The sequence below is a fragment of the Lepisosteus oculatus genome, chromosome 11 (genome assembly GCF_040954835.1).
Source record: "Lepisosteus oculatus isolate fLepOcu1 chromosome 11, fLepOcu1.hap2, whole genome shotgun sequence".
Lineage (NCBI taxonomy): Eukaryota > Metazoa > Chordata > Actinopteri > Semionotiformes > Lepisosteidae > Lepisosteus > Lepisosteus oculatus.
In genome coordinates, this window is record NC_090706.1 from 22,197,836 (window position 1) to 22,221,480 (window position 23,645).

The 23,645-nt window shown below is 39.3% G+C and overlaps 1 protein-coding gene and 1 long non-coding RNA gene across 2 annotated transcripts in view; both read right to left on the reverse strand.

Annotated features, from left to right (window-relative positions):
- The window catches only part of LOC102687557 (adhesion G protein-coupled receptor E1-like), an 88,232-nt gene extending 69,815 nt beyond the window's left edge, over positions 1–18,417 (reverse strand). Inside the window, exons 1-3 of the mRNA XM_069195757.1 lie at positions 18,408–18,417; positions 17,457–17,591; positions 9,202–9,348 (exon numbers count right to left, since the gene is read on the reverse strand). Of these exons, the coding sequence (XP_069051858.1) occupies positions 9,202–9,348; positions 17,457–17,591; positions 18,408–18,417 (292 nt within the window). The remainder of the gene's footprint in view (positions 1–9,201; positions 9,349–17,456; positions 17,592–18,407) is intronic.
- Positions 18,418–19,200: 783 nt separating this feature from the next.
- The window catches only part of LOC138241876 (uncharacterized), a 48,167-nt gene continuing 43,722 nt past the window's right edge, over positions 19,201–23,645 (reverse strand). Inside the window, exons 3-4 of the long non-coding RNA XR_011191151.1 lie at positions 21,281–21,319; positions 19,201–19,570 (exon numbers count right to left, since the gene is read on the reverse strand). This is a non-coding gene — a long non-coding RNA (uncharacterized lncRNA). The remainder of the gene's footprint in view (positions 19,571–21,280; positions 21,320–23,645) is intronic.

Below are 23,645 nucleotides of genomic sequence, written 5' to 3' on the forward strand. Positions count from 1 at the left end.
GTCCTGACCCCTCTTGGGTGCCAGGGTACACAGGGAAAGCTCCTTTTCATCACCAGGTGGGGAGATCTACTCCTCTTTAGGGATGTAAAAGGGGTGTGCTTTACCTGGTGGATCAGGCGGCTGCTTGGAGCACCGCTCCTGTGGCATGGAGGCTGTTGGGACCTTGGCCGGGACACGACTTCCCTGCATATCCGGGGAACAAGAAAATATTTTTATTTCTTGTCCAGAGGGAACAGAAGGAATCTCCGCATGGGCTTCTGTGTTCGGTGGGCACTGTGTAAGCACAGTCTGCCTCTTGGCCTCACTTTCCTTCTGTACAGAAGGCTTAGGAGCCTTGACCTGTTTCCACACTTTGCCTTCCTGGTGATCCACCAAAGGTTCCTCTCTGAGTCGCATGCCCTTTTCTTTTTCTACCCGTTTGAGATTGCCGTGTGACATCAAACACCTTTCAACCTCAGTGTCAATCAGTGTCTCACTGGGTAAGACATCTCCCATGGCAGCCTCGAGGTAAAAGCTTCCTGCTTTTCCTCTGTGTTTTACTGCCTGCTCTGTGACTTCAGGGGTGGAGTCAGCACTCACTTGGGAGTGACTGACCTCATCCAGGCAGGAACCCTTCCACTCAATCAGATAGACTGAGGGAGGGAGAGGGGTCGGGTCTCCGCCTCCTCCAGTGGAGAGTATCAGCTCATTCACGCTTCCGGCAGCCTTGGGGAGCGGTTGTCCCTGTCCTAATAAAGCTTGTTCAAGCCTGGCCAGGCGGGCAGCTACTGAATCCTTTTGTTCAGCTTTATCTAGCCCTTTCCCTCCCCCGGTGTTCTCATGGCACTTAGGACGCTGGGTGCGGTCCTGTGTGCCTGCTTTGGAACAGGGCTTAGCCAGTTCAGGAGCCTGTGCTCCTTCGAGCAGGGGGGAATTAACCCTGCTGGCTCTGACAGCGAACACAGTCGCTTTAACAGCTTTTTGCTCAGAGCGACATTGGACATCATACTCCCAGGCTTTCTGCACGAATCTCTTAATATCAGTAATTTTCATGGTCTGTGCATCTGTATGCATTAAGATCATATTTCTGACTGATGGGTGGAGATTCGTAATGAGTAAACCCTTGAAATGTGTGTTCTCTTCGCAACCCTCATTTCGCCCTGCAAAATAAGTTCGTCTAAGTCTCTCGTAATATTCGCGAGGGGACTCTGCTCTCTCGTTCTTAATGTTAAGGGCGGCGGCTATCGCGGCAGTCGGGTCAATAAACGCACTGTATTCCTCGATAAGTGCTTGACACAGCCCCTCAAAATCATTACAGACTTCTTTCATCTGCCTAGCCATCCACTCATGTACAGCTCTGCTGGTAGTTTTCCTGACCAGAAACACTTTCTCCTGTTCTGTGGCGTTTGGCAGGTACTGCAGGGTACACCTGAGGTCCTGAATATAACTCTCGATATTATTCTTTGACACTGTGGGGTCAAATCAATGTCCTTCGCTAGCTCTCTCAGAGAATGGAGATTTATTCTCCTAGCTTCTCCGCTGACGGAGTAATGGCGGAGATCGTAGTCAGACCTGTCGCTGCTAGAGAGAGTGCTTAATAGCGACTCGAATTCAGACCTTTTAGAAACCATTGTTAAACTTAAAGAGTATTACTTTTAAGTACGAAATCACAGTTTTACCACAGAAAACCACAAGATCAAGTATGCAATCAACCTGGTAGATTGCAAAAGATCACAAATCAATCAAGCACTGCTTAAAGAGCAAGGGGAACTTTTTTTCCTTTTGGCTTTCAGCACACTGTATTGTCGTGTATGAAACTCGCGGCGTTTTATATTGAATTATTCCGCTTGGTTGACTCATTTCAGTCTTGCCACTCCCATCCAGGGACGCCAAAATGTAATGTAGTGTGCTCTCTGAAGGCACCAGTTCTGTAGGGTATGGGCATTTACTGAGACAATTATTAATTGTAGCAGTAAATCACAAAATTGATTCTTTTGATGGCTTTAGAATCCAACCATGCGACATAACTCAAACAACGCGCACACACAGGTACTAAAACACGAGGATACATTTATTAATACATAGAATATGCATATAAAACTAACAGATCTTATTGAGAGGGTTAACAGAATACAAAAGGTATATATTCAGTCAGTTACAAAGTGTTACACATATCAAGAGGACATACGTTTAGTATATCATTCATTTAGACCGTTTTGTAAATGCACTTGGTTATAACTTCTACATAAGATACTCAAAACAAGTACATAACTCTTAAGAATTAAATTTATATCAACTGGTTGGGAGAACAATTGAATTCTTGAGCTGTAATGCATTGAAGATGAATACTCATCCAATCTCTGGAGATTCAGGTCTCCTGCAGACTCAAAGAAACAGTTGCAGACTGTTGTTGTCCAATCCGCGCCCTCTGGCTTGCGATGGTGCGCTGCTGATGCTCACTGACCGGCTAGTTATTGTTGGCTTTAACTAGCAAAGTTTATGCACAGGAGAAAAGATGACTGTGGGTCCCAGCAAGTCAGGAAGAGGACCGGTTCGTTCCTGATGAAGAGCTAGTTCTGAATAGTGATTCAGCTGTCCACAGTTCTGACCTGTTCACGAGGCCTGCTGCTGGTGCTAATCTTGGGTGGATCCTCTGGTTACTCTCTGGCAACCTCCGCTCTAGACTCTTAGAACAAAGGAAAGTTCTGGCACTCGGACACACTGGCCGTTCCATGGTTGTCCGGGCTGAGTCTCAGGATGGTCAGGAGGCCCGCTGCGAGAATGTCCTGCCCTTGGGAGCCTTCTGCTCCTGGGCCATCCTGCGCTGGAATTCTCCTTTGAATTCCCTTTAGAATAGTCCCAGAAGTCCACTCCAGAAACTTACTGAATCTCTCAGGCTCTCTGTGTTGCCTGTTTTTACCTGGAGGAACTTCAGCTCGTTGATTGGCTGAAAGTTCCATGGGCATCAGAGTCCCACGTGGGTTACTCGGCCCTACCAGTCCCTGATTGGTTGATCAAGGTGAGATATGAGTCACTTACTCCTGACACTTTGGAATGCAGTCCAGATGTCCATCTGGCACTCCCTAGACAGATAGGCGCCAATGGATGACCATTGATCATGATAGCCAGGCTTAGATAAGTGCATCCCCCTTTGGGAGCTGTCCTAGGAAACCTTATCAAAGGAAATCTTAAATCAGCCTGCATGAATAGTTTCTCTGTGGCTGCACCACATATCACCTTTAAAAGTGGCATCTCAAAACAATACAGTAGATATAAACCACAGATTACAAAGTAAATACCCAGACAAACGCTAACGTTCCAGTAGCGCCAGGTTCTGTGGCAGCCTCTGTTCTGTGGGCGACAGCAGGACCAGGTCATCTGCAAAGAGCAGGAACTCGATTTCTGTAATTAATGCAGATTAGTAAATCAAGGGACAAAACAGTTATTGCGCCCGGCTCCTCAATGGGCTTTGACGTGCTAATGCGTTGGTTTAACAGTCCGGGTGTGGCAATGTTTTTTATTATTGTTATAGAGAAACATGATCAGATTTTCCCCGGTTCAGAAAAAAAGATCTGAAGTACTGTGCTGTATACTAGTTTGTCACTCTTCTCATCCCCTCTTTGCTAAATGGCTTTTGAATAGAGTCACATGAAGACAGAGGTGAAACAGCCCTACACAGCCCTGTCGCAGTACACAAATATAATTATATCTTATTAATTTCTTGAGATACGCGATTCTTTTAATACAGTCTTTGCTGTGCTCTAGAGGATCCTTGTGATATTTCGAGCTCTGGTTGAATGATAAGTGTCGCAGTTTAAATCATTTTCGTAGTTAGAAATTATGGAATGCTCTGTTAAAAGCAAGGGAGTTTTTATGTCCATTGCAGTTTTTTTGCAACATGAATATAATTATATCGTTATTAATTTCTTGAGATACGCGATTCCGTATTGTATTCCCTTTTAATCAAATTCTAAAAGTATGCTTGTTGACTCCGGTATCACGTTAGTTAAAGACTTTGATGCTTAAAATGTTTAGGGAGAAATGGAATACTGGTGTGTATGTTTTCTTTAATGTACCGAGACCAGCCATATACTGTATGTTGAAGTTCCAAAATTAATATCGTTTATGGCCTTCACATGCGTTAACATTAAATATACATATACATACTGTATACAGTACAGTTTGCATGCGGTAATATGTTTATGTTCCTAAATCAATCTCTTTTATGAGTATGTGAAAGGCATGGTGAATCGATTCTCAAAAATTATTGTACTTTGCATGATTGGAAACAAATGCTTGATTGCGAAATGCTGTGGTGTTACTTTTACAAAGACGGTCAATGAAAAAAAGAATGTTGACCAGGGTAATACTTTGAGTTTACACTTACAGCTTGTCCAAGGTCATTCATTATTAATACTATTAGTAATATCTTCGTTAAAGACTTTGATGACGACAGCTCAAACATGAGAGGTTGAGCTTTATTAACTCCACCTTGCGGAAATTCAGGATACTAATATTTTGCTTGTCGTATTATAGGAGAATTTACGGTAACTAGCGGTATTTACCGGTAACTCGCGGTATTTACCGGTAACTCGCGGTAGACTGCGTACAGCGTACCGGAAAATAATGCGGTATCGCCCGCGCATTTTGAATGACTGCATCTGTATACCTAGGTAAGTTGTGGATAAATGATTGTCAAGGAGCAATACAGAAATACACAATATAAGATCTCATTAAGTTCACAAAGAAAAAGAGAGAAGAGGCAGGGAACAGAGAAGAGAGGAGTCCAGAGGAGCTGCACTAGGAGCCCCTATTTCATGATCATCCAAACTAAATCTGACTGGAGCTACTGTAAGTATTTGAACCTATCTAGATAAAGTGTGCAATTCTGTTCTAAGGAAACTTGGCTTTCCTGGGTAAAAGATACCTCAGTTAGAATCGTCTGTCCTGCTTAGGGTGCATGGTTAGAGATATAGGCTCCCATTTTTATTCTGTGGCATCCAGAGTCCAGAGAGATTTAACTGAGGGTTGCATTGTTTTTAGTTTGAAAGTATGCTTAGTAGCAATTTGAGGTTTTCTGGGTGAACAGAATATTAGGCCTCTGAAACACCTTGTTTGTAAATTCTGCACATAGTACAACTAGTATGTTTTGTATAGTGTAGTTTGTGTATTTTCATTGTAATAAATAACTGTTTAACCACCTGTGCCTGGATTATTACTTCTCTCAAGTGCCAGAGAACAAAGAATTCACGTGCCTTTAATTATACTAATTGTTTGGATATATGGCTAGAAGTTGGGGGTTATGAATAATTATTTCACTTATTGACTTAATCCTTTGGTCAATCTCTGATTTTCATCAATTTCGTAATCCCCCATTTGTAAAAATATTATTATAAGCCTAAAATTTGTAAGAATACAAGAAGTACTAATTAGCTGGCTTCTAAAATGTGTCATCTTTTTATAAATGGCAAAGCCATTGTAACATGAAAATAAATAAAAAAAAACATTTAAAAGATTTATAGTTAGTTTCAAAATCTCAGAATGTCTCGATAACTCACATGCATTATTTAACATAGCAGAACATATTCAAACTAAAGTCTGAAAGTATTAAATAGTTGTAATAGATGTACAACTATTACTTAAATATTCAAACCCTTTGTTGTGGCAAACCTAAATTAATTTAAGCACACAAACTTAAATTTATGGGCCAAGCTATCAGTTACAGTAAATGCTGTCATTCTTTGAGCTTCTTTGTTGTCATTCTTTTAGCATTAATAATAGTTTAGTGTAGAGTGGTCATTAAGAAGTGGTAGGTACCCAGACACTGGCTAGATCACAATGTCAATCAAAACTGAGCACTCAGGCTAGGAAAATGTTGTCTACATATGTCACCATCAGGCTAACATCAGCTTTGAAACTGTTACAGAGTTCAGTGACTCAGACAGGATAAAATATACATGAATCCATAACATCCCAGTTACTCCACACAGGAGGTTTGTATGAATCTGGAAACCACCCACATGGGTTTGGAACTAAGCTACCAAGTGATACTGCAAACATGTGGCAAAAGGTTTTGTGTTAGGACAAGTCAAAATTGAAACCTTTTGGTCTAAATGCATAGTGCTACATCTGATGCAAACCCACACAGTCAACACCAACACCATCCCCACAGCTTGTCAAGATGATGAGATCATAGACAAAGCAAAATACTAAGGAAACATAGAGGAAAACTTTCTTCAGGTTTTGAAATGGGACCAAAAAGTTAATCTTTTTGCAGGACAATGATTGAAATTCCAAGATTAAAGTTATACTAGAATGGCATAAGAACATCCTAGTGCAGCCAAGTTAAAGTTCTAACTTTAATCCTATAAAAAAACAATGACTTGAAAACTCATAAGCAATCCCCAAGCAACTAGAGAAAACTTGAGAAAATCTGCCAAATAGAACGGGCAAAAATTATACCAAGCCAACTTGCAATGTGAAGTAGAAGAGATTTAACTCAAAACACTTGCAGCTGTAATTGCTTCCAAAAGTATCTCCACCAAATATTGATTTCTGGATCACAATACTTCTTAAATATTAAGTCAAATATTAAATGTTAGGACATTCAGGATTTTAATAAAGTATTGTTATGGTTATTATGGATTGGAAAGTGACTATTGAAATTTCATAATCTAAGGGACAATGGTCAGCACATGGCTAGTTTAAACATTTCCAATTCTCAATGGTGTTCTTCAAAGTAAGGAGTTGTTTGCTGAGATTTAGGGGTCTTGAGATTCACTGATCACAGTGATTGTAAGGTTTATCTTTGTTAGTTAGGTTCTTGGTAAATCATTAAAGAGTGTCATCTACAGTCCTGGAACATAGCATTAAAACAAAAGGAAAGAGAAGAGGAGAGCAGAGGAAGACAGAAGGTAAGAGGTCCTTGTCAAGGGGGATATTTCACAAAACAACACTACTCACTTTACTAGATAACTTTTGTAAACATGTTGACAGAGTCAGGATCTTTGTTTCAATGAAGCATGATTGAATTGTATCTGGTTAAGCAGGGGTGGATTAAGGTGATCGAAGGCCCCGAGGCCCATCCCAATTACCAGAAAAAAGCAAGAGAAAATACTGTAATAATTCAGTGATGCGTTCGGAGTAAGAGCTTTCTACCGCCGATTCAAACGGAATATGATGCAGCACATATAGGGAACACGCATACACACTACTATAGCCTGCAATGTAAGTACAGCAATGGAATTAATAAATCAGATTCACAGCCAATCTACGAGCTGGCTCGTCATCATGATTGGCGTTGATATGGTCTGTGCTAGAACTAGCTGAAGCTACCCTATTAGCCGCGGTTGTTGTAGCACCGGCTGCAACATTAGCCCTAATTTCAGGGTTGGGGTCTGGCTAATGCTGACTGGATGATGATGCAGCCGACTAGAAAAATATGGGACTTTTTAAGTAGATCCTACCCACGCTGCTCTTTTAACCACTGTGCTTTTCGTTTTTGCACCCCAATATCATATTGTTACGAATTTGGCCGACATATAGTTTGTAAGAGCTGATTGCAGGGCTTTGATGGCCACCGCCCTCTACTCCCCTGTGCATAATGGATTTTGGCCGCCTGGGATAAGGAAGGTCTTCTTTAGCTCAGCTGGCAAGACCTGTGTTAAGCAATACCAGACTCTGGGCTCGAGCCCATGTGGAGAGGGCACAAGCCCAAGAACATGAACTCGCTACAATATTTTCTATCACACAGTTTGATGCTAGCCATTGTAAACTTGCACCAGAGATGACAAACTGAGAGACGCAATAGTGATATAAAATTCGCCAAAATAAATTTTAACTGCGAATCCATTGCATCTAACCAATCATCGATTCACAAATTATTCAACGTTTTTATGAACCAGTGAGGGCCCACATTTCCATTACAAAAAAAAAACAAGCCCCTCATCAATCTGGACCCCTAGGCTACAGCCTATGCCAGCCTGTTTGTAAATCTGGCCCAGTTGTTGAGTTACTATAGTTACTGCTCTGGCGCAGGTCAAGCTAATCTTAACCTAATTTTGCAGATAGAAGCTCAACTCATAGACTAATTAATCCCATGCAAGAAAACAAAGTCACTTTTCTTTAGGGATACAGTTGACATTTTGAGTTGAATTTTGTAGAAAGATCGCCATTTATAGTTATCTGATATTTTTTATTCGAAAGATCCATTTTCAGCAGACAGGGTATCTTTTACATTCATATATTCTTTATATTAACAATATAAGCAATATAATACATATTTACAATATTTCAAATCGGCATATTGTTAATACTGCTTGTCATAGTTCAGCATTAACAGAAACTAACTCTGTGAATAGGACTGAGATTCCTTTTGACTAGTGCAGTTTTTTACTGTATTGGCAACTTAGATCCCTTCAGTAAACTGATAGTGTGTTGTGAAGTAATGATGGTTTTTGCACTAAAAAGATGCTGTCCTTCGGATGGGACGTAAAGCCAAGGTCCTGACTCTAAGTTGTCATTAAAAATCCTAGAATGTTTCTTGAAAAGAGTAGGGGTGTAACATCAGCATCCTGGCCAAATTTCCCCCTGGGCCTTTACCAATCAATGGTCTCCAATACCCCCTATCTATTAATTGGCTTCATCACTCTGTTATCCTCCCCACTGATAGCGGGTGTGTGGTGAGTGTTCTGGCGCACTATGGCTGACGTCACATCATCCAGGTGGATGCTGCACATTGGTCATGGTGGAAGGGAGTCTCCATTACCTGTTGAGCGCTTTGAGTGAAGTTTCCAGAAAAAAGTGTAAGGAATTATTATTATTATTATTATTAAAACAGTTTCCGGGAGAGTTTATATTATTTCCCAGCCATACATTTTTGAAGAACATCAAACAGGGTCTTCATAAAATAGCTGGTAATATTCTCATATACTGTATAAGTCTATCTGCTATAAAAGTAGCTTCTGTTCTCTGTAGCTTGCACCACAATCTCAACCCTTCTTGCAGCATTTCCTAATATAATTGATGCTCTGGACTGCACAGAAATCTTCATTAAATACCTCATAGGGCCAAATGAGGCTGATGAGCAGGTAAAACCTTTAAATGTGTTTTAATTTAATTAATTGATGTACAAGTGCTCATGACCCTTTTAGTCATATTTTAATTAACTAGAAAATGCATACTAAATAATACAAAGAATATACATATTTCTTCTTTCTTTACCTTGGCACGGGTATGAATTGTTTGTGAATGTGATTCCAGGAGGTGGGGTGTATCCAATATTACAGCTGCAGTTGTAACTTCCAGCAGTGTTGTTACATTTTGCGTTTTGCCCACATATTGAAGGAGTACTGTCACACTCGTTAATATCTAAAAAGAATCAAAGTAATTATTAGAACTTTATTAATACGTGTAGTTTTATTATACCTGAAATAGTAAATTGTATTTAATCTATTACGGAACAAGTAATAGGTTTATTCCACGCTGAAAAAAAGAAGAAAGAAAACACAACGTTTTGGCCGTGGAGTTGAAACGTTGTGTTTTTTTTCTTCTTTTTTTCCAGCATGGAATATACCTATTACTTGTTCCTTTACAGCCTACGCATGCTGACGCAGCTATCCACCTTTAATCTATTATGTCAATTAAGAACACATCCACATCCACATCCATACAATGGTCAAAAACCATTGTAAAGTACCTACTGTAGGTAAGTTGTGGGTTAATGATTGTCAATGAACAATACAGAAACAATAAAAAAACATACAGGATCACATTAAGAGCACAGAGGAGACATCAAGAAAAGGAAGAAAGAAGGAGAAGAAGAGGACAACAATAGAGAGAAAAGAGGAATTGGAACTTGAAGCCTAAGCCAGGCGAGAGCCCCTACTTCATGATCATCCAAACCAAACCTGACTGGAGCTAAGTATTTGAACCTTGTTAGAGAGAACATTTTATTCTGTGTTTTTAGAGAATTTGGGTTTCCTGGGTAAAAAGACACCTCAGTTAGAAATATCTTTCCTGCTTAGGGTGCATTTTTAGAACAAGGAAATAGGCTCTCATTTATTTTGTGGCATTCGAGATGCAGAGAGAGATTTAACTGCAGGTTGTATCACATTTATTTAGACGGTAGCTTATCTCTTATAAGGCCTCTGTAGGCATTAATTAAGAGTTTCATTTGAGGTCTTAGGGTTTTTCTGGGTGATTGGAACATTAGGCCTCTGAAACACATTGTCTGTAAATACTGTACATACAGATGTAGCCATTCAAAATGATTCAAAACACAAGATTGGGGTTGCAGGCTGCTGAAGGACGTGATTCGCTGGCCAAAGATAATCGACAGGTGGCATTAGTTGTGCATTAGTTGCATTAGTTGTTAGTGAGATGATTGCTTCATTTAACCTATCTACTGTGCGTGTTTAAATCAGCTTAATATGGAATAATAATATGGAAATTTACAACTTAAGGTAGCTGAAGAAACTTTGGTAGCTGAGCATAAAAATAATAGGAGCATAGGAGCAAAATAACATGAATGAATGAACCTCTAGACCACCTCCAGGATACTCAGAAACAGCACAGGATGGATTGTTTTGTGCCAGCCAGTGCATTATCACCTTGCAATAGGGGGAAGTGGTCTTTAATTTCACTCTCCATCGAGAGAAATATGTAATTTTTTGTGTATATGTTTCATTTTGCATTGGAAAACTTATTTTAACTTACAGTGGTCACAAAGATTCTAAGCTGATCACGAAGAAGAAATATCACCCGCTTCTCGTGCATAATAAGTGGTGTTTAACTATCTCCACAGAAAATGTTGTGTTTCCTTTCTTTTCTTTTCAGTATGGAATAAACCTGGTACCTGTTCATTTGCAACCTACGTATACTGTACCTACTTGAACTACTAAAAACATTTTATATCTTTTAATGCCATTCAATTTCTGAGGTAGGCAAGGACATGTCATTGTTTCTCATTTTTGATTTTGTTTAAAAAATGTTTTAAAAAATCAGATTCCCACCTTGCTGTAACTATAGTGGGGAAGTAGCATATTTGGGGGCTTGTTCAAGATCTTTGATCTGTTTTGTGGAGCCGATATTTGTTCCTATGTTCACACATGCTGAATTTGGGGTTGTTTTAGTTTGTAGTGGTCCCTTGTATTACAGGTATTATGGTACCACAGTTTGTATGACGGGTAACTGTGGTGTCCATCGTAGCTTTAAGTTTAGAGGATTCTATGCTGCACTTTGGAGCAGTTTGAGAAAAGGCAGATGTCTTATCAATAGTGGGTTTTAGTCTCTCAGTTTACTGATCAGATGTTAAATTGAGGAAGTTTGACAATCTCCACTCTCTAGAAAGACAAAGATGATAAAAATCAATTCAAAGCGGTGCAGTGTGTTAACACAAACTCTGCTAACAGAGCCGCTTGTTAGAGCAAGGTGACTTTCTGCTCAATTAAACTAGAGCTACAGTAGTCAGGTAGGTTTTAAATTCTTTAAGCAACCTTTGCTATTTGTCAGATTCACCTACAGTAGTTTGTGCAGTTTATGACTTCTGAAAAGGTACCTTTTTTCTCTTGTGCAAACTCATCAAAGGTTTATTGTTTTCAAAACCTTGGATCTCATTCATAGTATAATCGAAACAATCCCTGTTGCGGGGTCTTGCCTCCTGCCGTTCCATACACACGAATCCCATGAAGTCAGATCCACAGATATACCAACAGCGTACATGGCAATGAATGGCTGTGTGTTTGTATACTGTATAAATATATTGTATAAACAGTATGATATCATATGGTTTCAAAGCCACTACAGTACATGTGTGAAATATTTTTCTTAATCAAAATTTAAAAGTTACATTTCTCAAAAAATATAGATTTTCTTAATGCAGATGTAAACCTGAAAGAGGCACATCACATTCACAACAAACTATAATAATTAACTATTTTTATACACCCAGGCTATTTCAAAATATAGCCAAAAAGATCAATCTAAAGATTAATTCCAAGCTGAAAAAACAAGACTCAATGTATCTTCTCTTCAGCTTACAGCTTGTCCATGACCACTCAATATTGATAATATATTCTGTATTGCATTTAAATTGGAAAGTGTATACAAGTATAAAAAGAGGCAATACACAATGTGCCTCCTCTATAACTCTTCAGTTTACAGAAAAATCTTCTCAGAGCCACTCAACATTGTCCAGGCCCTTCTTGTGTCTAATTTCCAGGGAGTAACCTTATTACAAAATAAATTACAACCCTCCATTTGTAACAATAGCTTGTACATGAAACAGGACATTGCTCTCAGAGTTCTGGTTGCTCATTAGATGTTAGTGAAAACATTAGCTTTATTTAATTGGGGTTGTTTGGTGGCTCTGTGGCTAAGGGTCTGCACCTATGGCTGTAAGGTTGCTGGTTCATATCCCACAGCCAGCAGAAGAATCCTACTCTGTGTGCCCCTGAGCAAGGCCCATAGCCCCAGCTGCTTTAGAAGCCCCATATAAAGGGCTCTGACCACAAGCTTCTCTTCCTGTCTGTGTGTCTCATGAAGTGCAAGTTGGGGTATGAGGAATTCCTAATACAAGAAATTGTATATGGCCAGTGAATTGGGACATGTATATATCTCACTTATCCACCATCGAAGTATCACTATTTAAGCACATTGTGAGAGGTGTTGGTTGGGCCTGTAATTTAGCCTCAAACAAAAGTTACACTAAGATGCCATAAAGCTGACTTGCTTAAGTAGCCCCAGTGGCTTAACTCTACATAATAAAAGACAGGAACAACACCTACAAATGGGATAAACCAGACCAGTGTTTGCTGCATATCAAAGGACAGAACCTACAGTGCCTTGCGAAAGTATTCGGCCCCCTTGAACTTTTCAACCTTTTGCCACATTTCAGGCTTCAAACATAAAGATATATATTTTTTTATTTTATGTGAAGAATCACCAACAAGTGGGACACAATTGTGAAGTGGAACGAAATCTATTGGATTTTTGAAACTTTTTTAACTAATAAAAAAATGAAAAGTGGGGCGTGCAAAATTATTCGGCCCCCTTGCGTTAATACTTTGTAGAGCCACCTTTTGCTGCGATTACAGCTGCAAGTCGCTTGGGGTATGTCTCTATCAGTTTTGCACATCGAGAGACTGAAATTCTTGCCCATTCCTCCTTGCAAAACAGCTCGAGCTCAGTGAGGTTGGATGGAGAGCGTTTGTGAACAGCAGTTTTCAGCTCTTTCCACAGATTCTCGATTGGATTCAGGTCTGGACTTTGACTTGGCCATTCAAACACCTGGATACGTTTATTTGTGAACCATTCCTTTGTAGATTTTGCTGTATGTTTGGGATCATTGTCTTGTTGGAAGATAAATCTCCGTCCCAGTTTCAGGTCTTTTGCAGACTCCAACAGGTTTTCATCCAGAATGGTCCTGTATTTGGCTGCATCCATCTTCCCCTCAATTTTAACCATCTTCCCTGTCCCTGCTGAAGAAAAGCAGGCCCAAACCATGATGCTGCCACCACCATGTTTGACAGTGGGGATGGTGTGTTGAGGGTGATGAGCTGTGTTGCTTTTACGCCAAACATATCGTTTTGCATTGTGGCCAAAAAGTTCGATTTTGGTTTCATCTGACCAGAGCACCTTCTTCCACATGTTTGGGGTGTCTCCCAGGTGGCTTGTGGCAAACTTTAGACGAGACTTTTTATGGATATCTTTGAGAAATGGCTTTCTTCTTGCCACTCTTCCATAAAGGCCAGATTTGTGCAGTGTAAGACTGATTGTTGTCCTATGGACAGACTCTCCCACCTCAGCTGTAGTTCTCTGCAGTTCATCCAGAGTGATCATGGGCCTCTTGGCTGCATCTCTGATCAGTCTTCTCCTTGTCTGAACTGAAAGTTTAGAGGGACGGCCAGGTCTTGGTAGATTTGCAGTGGTCTGATACTCCTTCCATTTCAAGATGATCGCTTGCACAGTGCTCCTTGGGATGTTTGAAGCTTGGGAAATCTTTTTGTATCCAAATCCGGCTTTAAACTTCTCCACAACAGTATTACGGACCTGCCTGGTGTGTTCCTTGGTCTTCATGATGCTCTCTGCGCTTTCAACAGAACCTTGAGACTATCACAGAGCAGGTGCATTTATATAGAGACTTGATTACACACAGGTGGATTCTATTTATCACCATCAGTCATTTAGGACAACATTGGATCATTCAGAGATCCTCGCTGAACTTCTGGAGTGAGTTTGCTGCACTAAAAGTAAAGGGGCCGAATAATTTTGCACGCCCCACTTTTCATTTTTTTATTAGTTAAAAAAGTTTCAAAAATCCAATAGATTTCGTTCCACTTCACAATTGTGTCCCACTTGTTGGTGATTCTTCACATAAAATAAAAAAATTATATCTTTATGTTTGAAGCCTGAAATGTGGCAAAAGGTTGAAAAGTTCAAGGGGGCCGAATACTTTCGCAAGGCACTGTAGAGTAAGACAAGTAGTAATTACATATCAAAGAACAGGACAAACACTCAGATTGTGAAACAAACTTTACTCTGACTGTATACTGTATAAGAGCTGGGAAACCCTTGCAGTTTGTCTGTTATGTGGGGCAGACACGGCGCGCATTATTGAACTTATTGAGCTCAATAAAACTGAATCTGCACAAGACTGTGTCCTGCTCCTCTGGTGAAGAATTTCCCACGACAGAAATTAAAGTGATCTTATCTGTTATCAAAGGAACAACTAATAGAACAGAAAGAGAGGCCAATCAAATTGAAGTCAGAAACGGTGCAGAGAGGTGTGAAATGAAACTTCCAATGAATGGAGAAAATTTAAAAGAACAGTAGTCTGTCGTTAAGAGGAGGGAGAATGTATGATCCTAGCTGGAGAATAATTTTAGTTTCGGTGGTCTTTCTGATGTATGAGTTCGGAAAACCATCTTTGAGAACACAGACGGAGAGATTAGAGTGGTCGTGGCCGTCAGAGGTGAAATGAGAAACAATGGGCTTGGAGAGATCTCTAATCTTCACAGCCCTGACGTGTTCTCTGAAGCGGTCTCCGAGTCTCCTTCCTGTTTGTCCAATGTAGATGGCTGGGCATTTACTACAAGAGATACAGTAAATAAGGTTGCTGGAGGTACAAGATGCTGTCTGGGTGATCCGGAATTGTCCTGAGGGGCCTTGAATGAGTGTGGTGGTGGCTGTGTACTTGCAGGTGATACAGCGAGCTCTGTTGTAATGGAAAGTGCCTGGTGTGGATGGTTGGTGAGGGCGGTCAAGGGAGCTGTTATCTGTTATCATACTCCTTTAAACTCACTAAATATAGAATATGCCTCATGTAACTAAAATTAAATGTCTGTAGCTAAAAATTAAAATAAGCTTCTAAATATCATTAACCATATTAATTCATGAGTTTAAATATATACTATATACAATATATAGTTGGTAGTGGTAGTATATTCCACTTTCATCATAAACATCTGCATCAATTTTTTTAACTCAGTTGGAGCCCTTTCTCTTTTCTTCCTAGGGGGCCAGACATCCAGGTATTTCAGATGCTTGGTGAGCAGAACTCTGTCAGCCTGAGCTCCCTGAGAATTTTTTGTTCCCAGGCTCTGATTTCCCACAGCTGTGCTGAACTAGGGTTCCTGCTATTGTGAGGGGCCTAAGGACAGGGTTCCTTTTTCACCCATTCCTGGCAGAGGTCTCCCCTTGGTTCATCCAAAGAGTACCTGGATCTTGACTCCTTTTGCATGTGGGCACTTTTCTTTGGAGCGAGAATCCTGGGAGGTTGAGCTGACAGCTGAGACCCCCAAGTACTGTAAGTGTTGTACCTTGTATCACCGGCCCCTGGGCACTCCGAATGGATCACTAGTTTCCTACCCCATCACTTTTCTGTGAGACCTGTCCTCTTGGAGAATATTCTCCCCTTGGAGAATAGCACAGCTGTGGTCCCTGATGCCTCTTCCTTTGTTCAGCACTTTGGCCTTTTTGCTTGCTGACCTGTACCCCTGGCTACTCCTGAGGACTGTCCTTCAACCCTTCAGTTCCCTTTTCAGGAGTCTTTCCATTTGGTATCTCCCATTCTCAAGGCTCTTTTTTTTCTGACTGACTGTGTTCAGCAGCCTCTTTTCACCAAAGATGCAGTTAGACGGCTTCTCCTTGTATTGACACACATCCCCACTTCCTTTCTCTTTTCCATTACAGACTGGCCTGGGCTGATTAAGCTCTGCTAGCCAATAATAAATTATTCCATTATCAGCTCCTTTCTCTTTTCACTGTCTTTCCATCCCAGAGTGCTTGCACCCCTTTTAGTCTTATCTCTTCAGATGTTCCACCACTCCTTAGAATATGTCTTCAGCTTTAAAAATTATTGACACAGCTGTGAAGTATTATGACATGCTAGCAAATTAGTTTTAAAGAAAATTTCTTTTTAGTTATACTGTCTAACTAAAGTGTGTTACTGATAAAGTGTCTGACATAATGGGATTGTTACACCTGGGCTGGGAGCAGAGCACCAGCCAGGCAACCAGCATAACTTGAGTCACTCACTCAGGATGCATCTCTCCAAATACATTAATGTTTTAGTCATGCAGACCCACCGAATCTCAGTCAGACAAGTAAACAGACTATGTGAGGCTTTTACCAGCTTATCAAGTGCTCCGACACTGATCTAAGTCCTCAGTTCTGACCTTTGCAATACTGAAGTACTTTTTTTGGATCACAATTTTTCTACTCTTTTTCTTTTTCAAAGTCTCCTCCAAAGCTATGGCTCCCTAGCTTTCTCCACTGCCATTTCAGCTTTATTCCAGCTAGCCTCTCTAATTCAGACAGCTGTTATTAATCTAATCTCTCCCTGTCTTAATTTTTTATTATTTCAACTACTGTATTCAAGACAGCCTCTCTGCTGTAATACAACAGCCTATTTTCACCTCGCATTATTTGTACAGCTCTATTCTCCATCAGCTTGCATTATTACTTCATCATCTCTCAATATAGCCAAACCTCCCACCAAGCTTTTCCAAAGATTTCCAAGGCTCCTCTGTGAACCTGTGCTTACATCTCGGCTTCCTTTGTAAGAAGTAGAAGTAGAAAAATCACACATATTAAGGTATGGAGCCTTTTTGGGTTTAATCTTCAGTTTCACAATCCTGAAGAAGATTCCAAAATTGAAATGTTAGGAGTTCTTTTTTTCAACATAGAAATAACTTGAGTCTGCACATTTTTATATGTCACCTTCAGTAAATAAATATTAGCAGAATAATTTAGATGATTTTACCATTTTTAGTTCAGAGTAAACATTTTTGGTAACTTTATTTCAATGTTGCTGCATAATGGCTTCAACCATTCCTAATAATGGTTACAAAAAACATTATAATCACATGAATAATGCTTTATAGGGACATGTGCCAATGACATAATGTATGTAAGTAGTATGTACTGTAGTAATAGTAGCATATTAAAAAAATTACACAAAATTATGCCACTCCTACCTACACAGAAGATCCCATTGCTTCCTGGAGGGTATGTGCCAGGGCTTTTGAATCCAGGGTCACAAATGCAGCTTCCAGTATCATCATCACACTGTGCATTTGGACCACAAACTGAAGGAGTACAAGTGTTGTGGCCTACAAAAAATCATGGAAATGTTTAATGAAGTTGTGGAAACAAAAAAAAATGCTTAATAATTATACTAAAAATACAATTGTATGGAATGTGGTACATACAATGTGTATCAAAGTAACAATAGAGCACTTGTTTCTAAAAAATACTTCATTCCGATTTCCAGAACTGATTTGCCAAGATAAAAATGTTCTCTCCTGGTTAGTGTGTTCAACTTAAAAAATAGGGTGACAGATTCCCGTCACTTTGAAGCATCTAGATTTTAGGAAGAGAGATTTATTCTTGGTTATATTATGTTTTATTTAGGATACATATTTATATCTCTTATGGTCCTGTTTAGGAATTATATACCTGGAGCACGTTTGAGTACTGGATTAGCAGTCAGGGTTTTTCTTGTTGGCCAGGATATAGATCTCTGAGATAACGTGATTATAAATATAGTAACTTATATGTTGCACTTGTGTCATTTAGTTTGTGTAATTCTTAATACATTTTTTATTTTTCCAGTTTGCCTCTGATTTATTATTCTTTCAGCAAAGCTGTGTCAGAGAACAAATATCTTGTTTGGGTATCTCTTTGGGGTTCAATTTGGGGTTCACGCTTATTTATTTTAATGAATACTGTGCACTATTTGTTCTATTTTCTTAAACTCCAATATTTGTAACAGTATTATAAATAATGGATTCATTTGTGGGTGAATTAATGGACTGGGTGTATAAAAGGGTGTGTAATTAAATAGTTAGAAATTAGCATATGTTTTTTGCTCCTTTTGGTTTTCAGGAAAGGAGTGTGAATGCTGTAATATTTAGTTATAACACTACCAGCAGCCATATCACCCTGCAACTCACAACTGGCAGCCCACTGAAGCTAAGCAGGTGTTAGCCTGGTCAATACCTGGATGGGAGACCTCCTGGGAAAAACTAAGGTTGCTGCTGGAAGCGGTGTCAGTGGGGCCCGCAGGGGGGCGCTCACTCTGCGGTCTATGTGGGTCCCAATGCCCCAGTATAGTGACGGGGACATTATACTGTAAACAGGTGCCATCCTTTGGCCGAGATGTAAAACAGAGGTCCTGACTGGTGTCCTGGTGGAGGGGAGTCCCCATTACCTGTAAAGCGCTTTGAGTGGAGTGTCTGGGAAAGTGCTATATAAGTGCAAACAATTATTATTATTACTACAACTAGGACCTCAAAACAGATTACTATAGGCCTCCAGAGGCAATTTCCACCAGAAATTAATTCCCATCAAACATGTTGTAATATTTCTGGAGGTATAGACTGTAGACAGCATTCCACAATGCTCATTATCTCATCAAAAAGGTACCTACTGTACTTGTGAAAAATCACTTTGTGTATTAAATTGTTTTGCTTCTTAGAAAGCATTGGATTCATCTTAGAAAAGAGTATGGTGGAATTATTTTTCATAGTGGAGACAATTTATACAATTGTCCTGGATTTCACATTTACTTTGGAAAGCTGCTATTACCTTTATTTTCTAATAATGCTTGGAATCCATGTTTTATAGTCATTGAACAATATTGTATTTGTTAAATACTTATGACATACGACTGACAAGAATTTGATATTTAATAGCAAATGAAACACATACTCACGGGTGCAGAAAGCGAAATGGAAAACAAAGGGGCTATGTAGCTGGTACAAGTAGTATCCACCTGGACATAAGGTTACATTCACTGAGCTCCTCTGATTGCAACATTTACCATCCCAGTGACCACACACTTCCACCTCTGTGATGCCATCACTTTCTTTTGGGTGAGTGCCATTCATCCATATGGGAACAGCAGCACCACAATGATATTCTGGAACACAATCTGTGGGCATGACGTCACCTGCAGCTCCACTGAAACGGTACCATTTCCCATTCATGTAGTAGTCACACATAGAGATGCCACCCGAGTTTCTGTAGTCATACCCAGTGTTACGCCATGAATCATTCAGGAAGTTGTAGGATGTGCATGGGTACCTGGCTAAATATAAAGGTAGTGGTCAAAATGAATTTGAAAATACAAAGTAAGTTCAGTATCATATTACCAAACAATGAAAACATCAGTTGTCCAAGGTGAGATACTGTATAACAATGTATTGATAAATTATGGAAGCTTCTTAATTTTTCAAAATAATGTTTTAACCATTATTAATCTAAGTTTATTTCTGCATACAGCAACGTCTGCACCTCTCCTCCTACCATAACATCTGATTCCCCAGCAGTGTGGAACTGATCTTATTTTTCTCAATTATTGGTTTTGTTGAATGTGAGCTTTTGTGTTTTGCTTCTCTATTTATTAAAAAAAATACTGACTGGAATACAACACAAGTTCAAGGTTCAACTTCAAGTTCAAGTTTATTGTCATTATACTCATATACAGGTATATGGTATAACGAAATGCTATTTAGCTAGCTCTCGGACATAAGTAGTACAAGAAAACAACAACAACAACAATACAATTGTACAACAAAAGAAAGACAGAGACAACAGGCAGTGTGCAAAAAAAACAGATAATGTGCAAAAACAGCAACAGGCAATGTGCAAATCAACAAAAAGGTAACAGGTTATTGCAAAAATATGCATCAACAGAATGAAATAAAGAGAAATTATGGGGAGTGAGCTTTTGACATGTATGGTAGAGGTAGATTTTCAATGTATGTTTGGGTTTTTGGTAAGAAAGAAAGAAAAAGGCACTGTGAGGTTCAGATCATAGGTGAGAGGTGAGGTGAGAGTGGGAGAGGCTGGGAGTTTAATAGTTTGATAGTGTTTTGGAAAAAACTGTCTCTGAGTCTGGTAGTCCGGGACCGAATGCTCAGTTACCGTTTTCCAGATGGTAGCAGATCATAAAGTCTGTAGCTGGGGTGTGTGGGGTCTTTGATGATGCTTAGAGCTTTCCTCAAGCACCGTCTGTCATAAATGTCCTGGATAGATGGGACATATCTTAGCCTTCTTCAACCATCTTAGGAAGTACGGGCGCTGTTGCGCTTTCTTGATCAGGCAGGTGGTGTTGAGAGACCATGTGAGGTCCTCGGTGATATGGACGCTAAGGAATTTAAAGTTACTGACCCTTTCCACTTCAGTCACGTTGATGCGGATAGGGGCATGTCCGGTTTGCAGTTTCCTGAAATCAACGATCAGCTCCTTGGTTTTGCTGACGTTGAGGGTGAGATTGTTGTCATCACACCACGTTGTTAGGAGATTGACCTCCTCCCTGTAGGCCCTCTCATCATTGTCTGTGATCAGACCTACAACTGTGGTGTCATCGGCAAACTTGATGATGGAGTTGATGTTGTGTTTGGTCTTACAGTCATGGGTATAGAGGGAGTAGAGCAATGGACTAAGCACACACCCCTGGGGGACCCCAGTGTTCAGAGTTAGTTTGCCAGAGGTGTGGTTTCCAAGCCTGACAGCCTGAGGTCTGCCTGTCAGAAAGTCCTTATTGTGCTTGAGTTTTATTTTAAATCCAAAGCAGTTTGGCACTATACATTTATCTAAACTCTGAATTTATGAGGTGACTAACACGTTCCTAATTTTATACATGTATGAATTATTTTACACATTATTTATGTGGCAACAAAAATACTTTGTTCATTATTGCAGCTGCTTCTAGTTAAGATAATTCACGATAAATTCATTTTTAGCCAAGTAAATACTTTAAAATTATATAAACACCACTTAAACATTTACTTACCAATTACCAAAATACATCTTGAAATGTAAAGCAGCAAACCTGCAGGGAGAGAACATTAGAAATCTAGTAGAAATCTTGGAAGTAAATTGTTGCCTTAGTCCTCATGCCAACAGCATACTGTATCTGCTTGAGCTAGTGTCTTTGTAGACTGGGGTTTTTTCTTTATGTATTATTATATAATATTATATTATTATGTGCACTGCTTAACTTCTTTGTTGACTAACAATTAATATAAGTCTATGATTTTTTATTGCTTCAGCCACAAGAAAAATGTCTGAACATAAACATCTACATCTTTTCATTATTATCCACTTCTGTTTGACTCTTTCCCATTTATACAGTAGTTTGTTTTTCCTACCTGTATACAAACTCTTGCACTTTTCTATGACATCTGCTTGGTTTTTGCCCAGTCTTGGATTTTATCTGAAATGGTTTGAATTCAAATTGCAATTGCAACTACTTAGCTACTAATTAGTATAAACGAATCTTTTCTTTTAAACCTGATTAGTTTACCAACTATACCAGAATATAGCCAAATGATATAAAGTATGAAGAGAATTGATTCCAGTAGAGACGTCTATGGTAGTCCAAAGATACATCACCCGAAAACTAAAAGAATTAGTTAAAAACTGATATTGACAAATATAAGAACAGAGCAAACGGGAAAAGATATAGGATTTTTTTGTTAAAGAAAACAAAATGAAAAAAAAAAATTTTTTAATATTGTATTAATTTTGAATTAAAACAGTCATACTGTATACAACAAATGTGAGTGGTACAGAGGTGTAGTGGTTAGCATTGCTGTGTTACATTCCTGGGGCCCTGGGTTCAATTCCTGGGGTGTTTGTATATTTTCCCTGTACACTTGTGGGTTTCTTCCACATGCACCTTCCCAAAGTCCAAAGACATACTTATAGGTTAATTGGCTTCTGGGAAAACTGGTCCTGGAGTGAATTTGTGCCTGTTTGTCTGTGTGTTTGTCTGGGATGGACTGGAGGCCAATGTAGTGTCCTTCCATTTTTATTCCATTATTATCCATTTTATTCCTTCAATGAATAAAATGGATGGATTTCTAGCCTCATGTTGTCTCAGACCCTGGGGCAATTTCTACCTGAAAGGATTTGCCCTAAATCATTGTGAAGTATCTGGAGAAATGTAGACAGTAGTGGCCTAAACCCTTGAGCATTAAGCTTGAATCATCAGTTTTCTTATGTCTTAATCTGTGCACTCACTAGAAAGAAATGTGCAGAAATAAAAACAACAAATACATTTCATTTTTCATTCTTAAAAAGCCAGTTTATGTTTTGGCACACTGAGAAAGCCTATAGGCCTTGTCCTATCTATCTATCTATTACCTTGGATAAAAATCTGAGACAGGTTGAACAAATATCTAAAAAAATCCTCATATTTTGCTACGAAGACAGGACAAAGAATGAAAAAAAAGAATGAAAAAAATCCATTATTTTGAATTATTTTTATTATTATGAATTGCCTACAGCTCCAGCAATTCTAAATGCACGGAATATGCTGCGTCAAAATGCGGGGGGCGTGGCGCATCATACCGCATGCAAATTGAAATATGATAATAGTATCCGGAAGTACCTTGTAAAACTGCCAAGTGGAGCTAATAAAGCTTAATGTCTTATCTACAGCATTTGAGCTTTCACCAGAAAACACGCGGTTTCGAATCCCAGTCACTGCTGAGGGACAATCTTTTTACAATTAAGAATTTAGGTTGTATACTCTTCAGATTTTTAAATATTTTAAACTGTATATTACAGCATGTTAATTATTAAACATTAAAAAGTCGGTATATTTTCTAAAAGCAAGATTGCTCAGTTGGACAAAAGTACACAACCTTCCACCTTCATCATAATTATTTTAATTATGCATAAGTATTTTATGCATCAAAGTCTTTAACTTGGTAACTTACATGGGTTCTGGTTTTAACGGGCTTGTTCTAACATTATTAAGCTTATAAAAAGTTATAACGTTTTATCCTTTTCTTAGAATACGTACTGTAGTCAGAATACCACTTACTGTTACTCTAAAACAGTGGTTCTCAAACTGTGGTACGTGTACCGGCAGTGGTACGTGGCGTGCTGCCAGGTGGTACGCCAAATGACCCTGGAACTGTGTTGTGTGCGCTGAAAAAATCGGGACGGGTTTTCATATTTTGTATTTTTATACGTGTCGACTACGCAGCCTACATACTACGATACAGTGCGCGCTAATACTTCAGTGGACACAAGAGATACTCTGTAATTCTATACCACTCTATAGGAATGCGTGCTACAGACGCAAGTGACCAATTGTATTTAAAAAAGCTACTGTATCTCCAGCAAATAGGGAGAAAGGAGAATGT